This window comes from Pseudomyrmex gracilis, unplaced genomic scaffold, assembly GCF_002006095.1.
Source record: "Pseudomyrmex gracilis isolate BER0280 unplaced genomic scaffold, ASM200609v1 scaffold_20, whole genome shotgun sequence".
In the NCBI taxonomy this organism is placed as follows: domain Eukaryota; kingdom Metazoa; phylum Arthropoda; class Insecta; order Hymenoptera; family Formicidae; genus Pseudomyrmex; species Pseudomyrmex gracilis.
Window position 1 is genome coordinate 4,467 of NW_018020604.1, and position 11,072 is coordinate 15,538.

The window sequence follows — 11,072 nt, forward strand, 5'->3', positions numbered from 1 at the left end:
GGACACACACAACGAACTAGGCGGAAGTACATTTTAATATTCGTGGGATATGGTCGGTTATACGTGAAATTTGGAATCGTGTCAGTAGCGATATGATAATGCTACTTTATTAATTATTAAAAAAAAAAAAAACGAATTCGCAATAGCAGTTGTATTATTCAAGTGCTTCGAGAGCGAAACTTAAAAATTCTTGCAGGCCTGACTCTCAATATTTTTTCTTTTATTTTTTTTGTTTGTTTTTAGGCAGTCACTTCGCTGGCCACGCATTTGTCGTACATGGCGTCCAAGACCTGGGTGAACTTGAGATGACGTTCTTCGGGAGCGACTGTCGCACCGCGGCTGCCCCACAGGAACTTGATGTGGAACTCCGTGCGAAACGCGTCCGACAGCAATTCGTCGCTCCTGCAGCCCTCCAAAGCGATCTCCGCGTTTCTACGGAAAAGCGGTAAGTTCTCAGCTAGTTTGCGAGCGGCCTCGAGATGAGACCAGACAATTGACAGGCCGCAATCGGGTGCCGAATTTTCCCAGGGTGTAAGAATTGCTGCCGCAAGTCCCGAAGGCGTCACAGTGCCTATAAATGAAATTAAATGTAATATCGGAAGAAAAAAGAAGAAACATATGTGATGAATCGCTTTAATAGATATATACCTAAAACATCTTCGGGACCGCGTTCTCCGAGCAATGCGATCGGTAGCAGATGAGGCAATGTTGTGTTAGGCGCCTGTGGATTCGTACACTCATTCATAGCTCGCAGAGTAGGTCTGAGCTTTGCCTCGAAACTGAAAGCTTCCTCTGTATGTTTCTGCCTTAATAAGTGCCAAGTGTTCGTTAACTTTTGTATTTGAGGCAAGCATAAACCGAGCATCACGCCGCAGAAGCCGTAAAGATTGCCAAGCGCGGTTTTGGTGTCGATTGCCACTTTGATCCACTTGCTTATGGTAGCTGCTCTTTCTGTTCGATCAATATATATATATGACTATCTAGAAATCGGAAAAAAATGTTGAGATAATCTGTGAGAGTGTTGTAAGCTCACCTATAGCTGTGGCGCCAGCCAACACTGTGACCGCCACCAGCAATTTCAGACATTCCGATCTTTCGATCAGATCTATTCTAGCTTGTCTACCGTGAGGAAGAGTTGCCAGTTCGATACCACTTAATCCGCTTCTATTTCCAAAACCGGGTTGAAGCGCGACTTCCAGATCGATCTTCGTGAGATGAGAAGCGAGCACTCTCGGTGCCGAGTCCAGTAACATTCCTGAGACTCCTCTCAAAGCCGTCGGATCCAGAGGTCTGTGTTCACCCGCTGGCAACAGCAACGTATTGAAACTCTCGATGTCGAGCATCGTCGTGATTTCCAAAGACGGTGCAGCCACCACCAGCTGCTCCTCCGCGGACAATTCGTACTCGCTACCGTTGTTACCGTTTGTACCGTCGTTGTTGGTGTTATAATGACTACGTATCACCACACCCTTGATCGGCGCCGAGGAAGACGGATTGCTGGCGCCACCGGAGTTGTTGGTCTCGAATTCGCTGTCGCCCGATCCGTTTCCGCTGTCGCTGCCGGAAGCTTGATAGCTCTGATGATGATGATGGTGGTGATGATGATGGTGATGATGATGATGCTGATGATTTGGCACGTAGGGCACCCTGGGAGGCTTGGGTGGCGCTGTATTTATGATGTTCTGAAGATTGAGACTCGGTGGTTGCTGTTGTTGCTGCTGTTGCAGCGCTGGATCGGAGATCACTCGGGTAATCTTCTGTCGGCCCAGAGACAGGGAACAGGAAGGCGGCTGGTTCTGAATCGGCGGTACTCGCGGAAGAGTGCTGGATTGTATAGGTAATTGAGGACCCATTTGTTGATTACCTTCCCGTACGACATGTTGTTCCGCGCCATGATGCTGAGCGGTCAGAGAATGGCTGCGTTGCTGTTTTCTGGGTAAACGAGGTGGCGAACCGGTGGACAAGGATGACGAGGAAGGACTAGAACAGTGCTGATTGCTTGTGGGTCCTGCGGCACACGTCAGTGGGACCGATCTCGGCTTCGGGGTGATAATACGAGCTCCGCTAGCCTGACTGATAGGCCGGCCACTGCCGACGTAAAAAGTTATCAGATCGGCAACAGTGTCGAAGGCCTCGTCTTCGAACTGATATTGCGCTCTTTCGTAAACCGTATCGGGTTGAATTACAACCTACAAAGTAAAATTAGATTTTATAATATAGAATTCGCGATTTTTTCGGTTCGGAATTTTTCGGAGTCGTTCTGTTGCCGTAACTTACTCGATTGATGACGAAATGAAGCGGTTGACTCTTCCATCGTACGGTCAGAACGTAATTGCCGGGTTGGGAGGCGCAATCGCGCACCAAAAAGTCCCCGTCGTTCGACACTTCCGCTTCCGCACCTTTCCGACCGCCCCGTAACGTACTGCCATGATACCAAGCGTGCGATCGAAGATCTCGTGGATCGAGCAGTCGTAATTCTCTTTCCAAAAGTTTGCGCGTGGTCTCCTCAGGTGGCTCCTGCGCGCGATAAATTAAAATGCAATTTTTTTGACATATTCATATTAAATCAAATTCAAGTTAACGAACATTCGGATTATTGCCAACGAATGTTAATTTGTTTTAATTTTTAATCTTAACGTTCGTTAAAGTTACGCGATTGAGAATTCGTTCACCCCGACGAATACCATCGATACATTTCTCTCATATCGTTAATTAATTTCTCGGAACGGAATAAGAGACAGCGATATATATGTATCGCGCGAACGTTAAGACAATTGGACCAATCAAAGCATAAAAGAGGCGGAACACTGCGATACAGCGAAGATTGGCTTAACGAGAATATCCTTGAGCGCTCTCTGTCACAAAGTTGTGGATCGTCTGCGACTCGTCATCGGAACGAGTGTCGCCTCAAGTAGCTCGATTATCACACAACTCATCATTCCTCGCACTCGAGTGCATCTCGTTCTATTTGATCTTTCTTATATAAGTCATCCGAGAAGAAGTGACGCGCTGTCCGTTCGGTAATTTAAATCTATTTCGCTATTTCTCGCCGGAGGCTGCGCGCTGCTCTGTCAATATATGATTTTTTTTTTTTTTACAAGTGCATCGACCGATGAAGAATCTTTTTGACACGCGCGCGCGCGTACATGTATTTTGTAAAAATCTTATTTCTCTTAAAAAAAAAAAAAAAAACCGTCTTTAGATAGTGATTAGAAAGTACATCGAAAACTAATATACACAGTTTAAAATTATATAAACACTCACCATCAGCGGAGACAAGTTGTTGCTCTCGGGTGCCTTCGTCGGGGGCGAATCCTTTTCACTTCGAGGACATACGTTGCGATGTTCTTTCGCGTCGCCGTTTTCCACCGGCGTTCTGCGATTAGAACAAAATTTAATTTTTAATCCGTCACATTTCGCAGCCGCAAATTCTTTGTTTTTTGATTTCCGGAATCTCTATTTTTCATAGATTCCTCCGTCAAAGAAGGAGAGAAGCCTCGTGCGGCTCTTCGTACGGGCGGATAGGGTTTGACCCGTGCTCTCGATTGTGTCAGAGCTCGCGCACACACCCCACGCGCAGACACATAAGCTCAACTAGAAGACACAGGACCGTATTTTCAAAGGGTATCGCGGGGTACCGTTGGATGTGATATTAATAGATTGTACGAGGAAAATGCGCGAGAGAAGCGAGACGAGAGAGAGAAGGAGAAATTGGTTACGCGTGCCAAAGAAAATATTTTCTTACCGTCGGGGCTTTTCTGTGTCCGTTCAAATGCGTCGCAATCACCGAGCGAATCTAATTCGACAAAAAGATGTAATCCGACCGCGCGAAAGAAACGTATTATTAAACAATTCGTGTGAGAATATTAATTAATTTTAAAATAACAATAGCTCTCGATATAAAACTCTTTCATTAAATTCGTTCTTTTCGAATGTATAATTTAAAAATATCTAACGTCACATCGAATTTTTTTTATAATAATTTTTCATTAAAATGTAGCGCGTGTCGCGTGTGTATTTTTTATCCGTTTGACAATAAGTGTCTAAACAATTTTACGTCAATGCGTTTCTGAACCGTAAAATGATACGTCCCTGTCGCGATGTTGTTGTTCTTGTCGTTTCTTCTCCCGCTCTGATATCCCCTCATACACCCCTTTCCTCGTTTGTCAAAACCGATGTGGCTGTGACAATCGACGGAAATCGAAATACATGCACCGTCAGTGACAGACTTGCCGCATCGGACAGAATACAAAATTAAGCGTGATATAAAATATCGTTCCCTTTTCTCTCATTTTTGAGATTTCTTCGTTGATACCGTCGGGGTTATTGATCTTTTCCATCAACGGGCTGCGTGCATGTACGAGGGGGTCGATGGCCAAGGTGCGCTTGCGTCACCCGAAAACGTTCGATAAGCGGGATCCCCATGCTCGCGATGCAGCGGTCAGCGTTGCACTCAATCGTATAAAAAAAAAAATCGGATTTCAAATTTGATCTTTTTTTTTTTTTTAATCGACTAGTAACAAGTTTTACAAATAAAACTAATGTTTATTCGAAACGATAATTTAAAACAAAACATAAGCCAGTTGTTTACAAAAAATAAATTGAGATTAATTTTGCGCGATTCTGAAATTTGCTTTAATTATAAAATAAATCTGACAGTAAAAAACAATAACAAAAAATTACTGCCGTCATAAAAAAAATACGACACCAAGCAACAACTCGTCGCGACGCAACGAGCGCGATTGAAACGAGACAAAGAAGCTATCTTTTGCATTGATAGTCGGTACGAGAATAGAAGTTCGGAGAAAGGAAGGACGTTGCAAAAAAAGAGTTCGCTTCTATTTCCCCTGTGGATTATAATGTTACCGTCGCGGATCTTCGCGCGCAGACGCGTGTAAACGTAACATTCGCACAGCGAGCATTGTTATCACATCTGCTGACCGTTGCATTAGCACATGTAGAATTTTATCTCGCTCAGCCCCCGGAGGAAGTTCATTCCTCCGTGTGCTCATTACGGACATAATATCGCTTTCGAGTTTCTCCACCGATGCGAAATATATTTGCTTTGCTCTCGTGACCTAATGTGACATTAATCGTGAGATCAGACATGTTCCGAATAATCGATCGGTCCATTAATCATCTTTTTGACGTTGCGGAGTGACGCGCGCATAATCCTCCCGAAAAACAAACATACGATACGTTTCGACGACGACAGGGGGGATGATATCCGCTTGTTATTTATACGTGTATATATACATAGTTTTCCTTTATTTCCTCGTTAGACGAAATTCCCGACGTTTGTCGGCCAGTCGTGCGTAAGAGAGAGGGCGGTCGTAAAATCATCATTATAAAGGTACAAAGATCGAGAAAAACCGGTTCGAGAAACACCGGACCTATTATATTCCCCCATACCAGTTCAATTCGACGTGTATCCCGAAAAGATTCATTCATGAGATACAACTTTGTGTATTCTCGACTTTTTTAACAAAAAGTCGGTAGAAACTACCTTTCTCAAGGCGATTTAATTTGTGTGTTCATTTATTCGCGCTTCTCGTTTTTTCTCGCAGTCCTCTCGCGCGTTCAACGTTGCTTCTAAAATCTTCTTCGGCACGATTCGAGAAGATTATAAATCGAACAAGATTCGAAAAGGTTAATAAATTAGAAAAGATCAATAAAATCAAGTATTAATCTTTTCAAGAAATATGTAACTATAAAAAAAATTATACCGCGTGTCACAAAATTCGAGAAGTAAACGTGTCGCCGATCTTTCAGATTCGCATTTGCCGTGCGCGAACTATATCTATTAATATCTCTGCTGTCACTCTGCTCAGTCAGTGTTTCGATATATCTCGAGGTCGTTTCTATTGAGCGCGAGCAGCCGATCGCGAGCAATATTGCGATCGCAAGCAGAAATCGGCAAGGTTTGTCAAAATGCAAAGTTTGCATTTCTGCGATCGTGAAACAAGCGTCGAGCTCCCCACTCTCGTGGCGTTTTCTATACTCGGTTAACTCGGTCTGACACGGTCTGCGGTGCGCTTCTCGTGTTTTTTTTTTTTTTTTTGTTTTTACTTGTTCTCTCTCTTACACGTTTTCTCAACCTGTTGTAACTTACGACTAATGTAGACGCTCAAATCGCACACGATTCTCTTGCGACAATGTGCGATTATCATCTCTTGATGACTGATTGATGGAGAAACGACCTTTACACGTACCCGGGGTTACTGTTCGCGGGGAAGTCGTCGGGCGACGGCGGGGTCACAATCAAGCACGGTTCTCTCTGAATGACTATGTCCGGCTGCAGGTGTATGGTGTGTCTCTTTCCCCGAAGATCCTTACACGAATCGGACGACTCGAGACCGTTTCGCTTGCGCCGTCGGCCGCTCGTACCTAAATTCTGCAGAGTACCCATAGATGGGAATCGAAAGCTCCATGCTATGCCTGAATGGTAATCGTAAAAAAATTTGCATGAACAAAATAACAAAAATAAACTTAAAAAACGTTAAGAGAATACAATTGTTATGTTCAATATTTACATATTCGATCATTATTTCTTTATATATATTTTTTTTAATGTCCGGTCACTGGAACATTTATCTATACGCGCTTGTGATTAATGCAATTGAGCGAAAATTAAAATATTAATTAGACCAATTATAAGAGCAAAAGAACGAGAGGTGCGCGTTTGAATGTTGATCGATCTTCAAGGTTTTCTTTTAGATTACGCGTAAAATTTTAAACAAATTCTGTCGAAACAGATTACTTGCACAAAAATATTTATAAATTTTTCACACACACACACACGCGCGCGCACACACGTTATATAAATTTCCTGTATAAATGCTGACCGTGAAGAGCTGACATTTCCTTCCATATATCGCCATAAATCGTTGCTTAGCGTGACATACATGAAAGGAACATGTGTTTCACGCGGCGCTTCCTACTTTTGCGCTGTTTCCACTCCGACAGTGTTGCGTTATACGTTTCACTATTGTTCTTTTGTTATTGTTGTATATACGAGTTCACACGACCGCTGGGATGATTTATATCGTTTTAGCGTATCCGTCTCGCGATATTTATAACAACCCAGTTTTCAACTACACTACGGTGACAAACGACAAAATCTTATTTAGATAGGTGCTGGTTGCTCGCGTATAAGCCAGCGGTTTCGCACTTTCGTGATTACGCGCATAAACGACTTCACGTCGAACTTGAATGCGCCACGAACACGGTCGGTCTCTCTCGATGCAGCGGGCTTGTTCGCAAAAAAAAGCGAAGGAGTGGAATGCAGGTGTGTAGAGTTGTTCGCCCGTCTCTATCCACCTTATTCGTTTATCCACTTCTCTGTCTTTCTTTTTCACTTTTGCACTCGCTGCGTCTACCTGACCGTTTCTCTCCCTCTACTCTCTATCTCTCCGATCTCTCGTCTCTTTTCTTCCACCTATCTCCTCGTTTCTCCACGAGCGAACGTATAGGTATAATGCCTATAGCGACGATGATAAGGTCGCCGGAGATAGGCGATGTTTAGAGACACAAGAGACGCGTATCGATCGAAAATGTTTCAGACACGGGCGCAAAATTTCTGCGTTTCTTTTTTTCCACGTTTCGTTCCGACGAAATTGGAGCAATTGACTTCGAGGGTTAATAAATTTCCAGAATTCGAGTTTTTAACACGCCCGAGTAGGTACTTGATGTGAATTTACTTGGGAGTTGCGAATGTAAAAAAAAATCCGAGTAAAATTAACGCAAAACGTTAAATTTAATAGAGTTTTTACAAATGTTGAAGGTTTTAAAAAATTGAATATCTCATTTAAAGAATGTTGGTTGAAAAATGGAGACACAGACCGTACTTCTGTGACTATGTAGTCAGACGTTGTATGCGGTAGCGGTACCGGCGCTTGTAGAGATAAACCAAGGCAAATATTTTAGCACTCAAGCTGGTCAGATAACGTTCACAATCTGGTCTCTCTGCTTTTCACAGAGCGAACGAAGATCCGTCCGGATTGTTCGGGCAAGCTGAACAAATGTTCACTTTTCTCTGTTCTTTTTCGGAACAGGTAAAACTTTATTTTTTTTTTTTTGTGGAGAGGCAACAATAGTCGAGTCAAGGATATCGTTGCCCGAGTTAGTTATTTTTCTCTGAAAAGTAACTTTTCATGCGCATATCTCGCGAACCCCAGAAGGTCTCTCGTTTTCTTCGTCGTCATGTAATTATGCGCGCTCGCCGTGCGACAAGAATTTTAATCGACGTACGTTCGTGCAGAGAGGAGAGACCGCTTTTCGAGAGTTTTTTTTTTTTTTTTTTTTAGCGAACTGTGAGAATTTTTTTAGTTTTTACCGTTTTTTCCCCCCCCCCCCCACGCGCTAACTTTATACCGACGGGTGTATAATTTCCGCAAATGCCGCTGCAAATTGTGCTGCATATTCATTTGAAAAGTTCTACTTTCACCGCATCGTTGCAACATCATGCAAATTCGCGCTAGATATTGATTTATTGGAGATTGTGATGCATTATAGTTGATACAAAAGTTTGTTCATTTCAGTCTCTTTTTTTTTCGCTTCTTTTTGTACGTTTTTATATTGCTTCTTATTGTTTTCTACGTTTTATTATTACCTGCCTTGTTACGAAAAATATTCGAAAGTGGAGTTTGTAACGCAACAAGAGATGAGTTTTTTTTTACCGAAGGGAGGAGATGGGACGCGGCGCGGGAAATACAATTCGACTAATTTCTCTCCCAAATGACAGATAACAAAGACCCGGCCAATGTTGAACCACGACATAATACTCGGATAATCGAAACTGTTTGAAAGTTACCGTTGGTGAACAATCATCGTGGGCGCCGCGCACGACGATAAGCGTTTTCGATACTTTTAACGACTCGCTTTATAGCCGCCAATATATAACTTTGCGTTTATTAAACCAGTTTAAATATCACTCCAACAAGCTGAAAGATGACTTGCTAATCTTCGCGGTTTGAATTTCGAGCTGTCCCAGACAAAAAAAAAAAAAGAACAAAAAGATAATTCCCTGTTTTCACAACGACTGTTTTTTTTTTTTGGTACGCGCGCTTTGTTGATTCAACGATAAGAAATTTTTTTTTTTTCGAGCGCATCGCTTGCGTGCACGCGTCCGGGAGATTTACGTAACGTTTACAAATGCGTTCTGCTTTATGAACGTTGGTTTTCCGCTTGCCTTCGACAATTGTAGCGTTGTGCGACCGAGGCGGGGGAACGAAGGGAGGGATTAAACGGAGCGCACACGTGTCCCCGCAATCCGACTCCGCGCGTACATGCATCACCGATAAGTATATACCGCATATACACACCAGAGAACGACGTGCACTATCGCCTTTCTCTCTTACTGAGCAACGTGTCAGGCACGGCTAAATATAAACTCGATGTCTAAGTTAACACACAGTTTTCCACGCTTATTATCAATTTGCTAATTAATTATCAATTTCCAAAAAAAAGTAAGCTTTATCGTACGTTCGCAATTTTTTTTCGTTTTTTTCTTTTTTTTTTTTCGTCTATTCCGTCGCAATCAACCGCGCACCTCGTGAGAAATTTTTCGCAAACTCGACGACGTAACGCATACGCGAAGAAAAGAAGGACACAGCGTGTAACAGGTATCGTGTGTGCGAACACGTGGTGTAAAAAGGGAGAGAGGGGAGAAAATGCGCACTGACTTTGACTTCTTCGTGACTTCAGTTTGCTGGCGGTCTTTCCCATTTTCCCGCCTAGCGCATGCCAGACGTTTATTCTAACGTAGTCGCAGCAGGTAGTGTCGCCGCAGGTGAATTCAACCGTAGGTGCAACCGCTGCAATCGGGGTGGCCACGCACTGACACGACACGGCTGCGACACCGTGAGACGACGCGGTATGACCGTAGCATAATGCGACACCGAACTAACTGAGCACCAACACACCAAGAAGAAGGGATCGGACCGCCGACCGATACGGCAAGTACGACGGTTGTAGAAGGAGAACGTGACTGGCAGTCACGACGAGGAAAAAGGAGTACGGGGAACATTGACAAACGAAGGAAAGAGAGAGATGTACGTAGCACGCAGTTGGATTGAAAAGAAACAGCACGCGTGAACAGTGTGGAAGGGAAAGAGAAGAGTGAATGGTAGAGGCGACTATCGTTTTACAAATGATACTGTCGCCAGTATCGTAGCGTGATGGCTTTATCTACATTACTCGAGAGAGAGAGAGAGAGAGAGAGAGAGAAAAAAAAAGCAAAATTTTTTAGTCCCTGACTCGAAAAAAAGATTAAAATAATAATTATTCTATAATTAGAAAAACATCTTCGAATGTTGACACACACACACACACACCGCAAAAGTATCAAATATCAAAATAATTATTTTTTTCATTTTTCAGTAAAACAACACTTATCTGCACTTAGGAATTTATTTGTTTTTAATTCTTGAAAAATCTTCTCTTTTATTTACGACTAAGGCTTTGTCGTAAGATCACCAATGCTCTTCGAGAATGTGTCCTACGCGTTATTGAGAACAGTGAATGGAGAACGGGAATGAAAATGTGTGGGATAAAATCCATTTACAGAACACACATCAAGGTAACAAAAGGTCGTTCCCGAGAGACGTTCTTCACGGAGATTTGGGTGGGCGACAGGTACTTAAATTTATATAGAAGTGAATCTGACGAAAGAGAAAGCGAGAGAGAGAGAGAGAGAGAGAGAGAAAAAAAAATACATGCACAAGTATTTTACACGTAGATGCGAGATACGTTTTTCTCTCTTTCTCTCTCTCTCTCTCTCTCAGAGCTAAGAGTCAGCTGCCTTGTGATGTCATCGAGAACCCGGATTTCTACCAGCTGAACGACTCTTCGCTTTAATCGCATATATTGTATTTTTCCTCTTTTGTTTCGTTATATATAATGCGTGTCTTTCGCAAGGGCGCGAGTGCAATAAACGACGATTTATAGTCTGCGAAACAACCTGTTGGACGTCTCAATTCCGAATACCGAGCCGCGTGAGTTCCCGGCTGTGTGTGAATTAACGTTGTTTTTCAAAATTCCCACGTGTGCGCGCTCTCGCATTGCTTACGCAA

The 11,072-nt window shown here is 43.0% G+C and overlaps 1 protein-coding gene across 3 annotated transcripts; it reads right to left on the reverse strand.

The window, feature by feature from the left end:
- Positions 1 to 225: 225 nt before the first annotated feature.
- LOC109851748 (breast cancer anti-estrogen resistance protein 3) lies at positions 226 to 9,918 on the reverse strand. 3 transcript variants are annotated; one of them, XM_020422127.1, is made up of 7 exons: positions 9,684 to 9,918; positions 6,213 to 6,438; positions 3,265 to 3,376; positions 2,278 to 2,517; positions 1,034 to 2,189; positions 649 to 951; positions 226 to 571 (listed from the first exon to the last, which is right to left on the reverse strand). In XM_020422127.1, the coding sequence occupies exons 1-7, from the start codon at positions 9,724 to 9,726 to the stop codon at positions 240 to 242; spliced, it is 2,412 nt and encodes an 803-aa protein (XP_020277716.1). In that variant the 5' UTR covers positions 9,727 to 9,918; the 3' UTR covers positions 226 to 239. The 3 variants fall into 3 exon arrangements, with proteins under 3 accessions (XP_020277716.1, XP_020277717.1, XP_020277718.1); XM_020422128.1 differs by lacking the exon at positions 9,684 to 9,918 and adding an exon at positions 6,846 to 8,266; XM_020422129.1 differs by lacking the exon at positions 6,213 to 6,438.
- Positions 9,919 to 11,072: the final 1,154 nt, after the last annotated feature.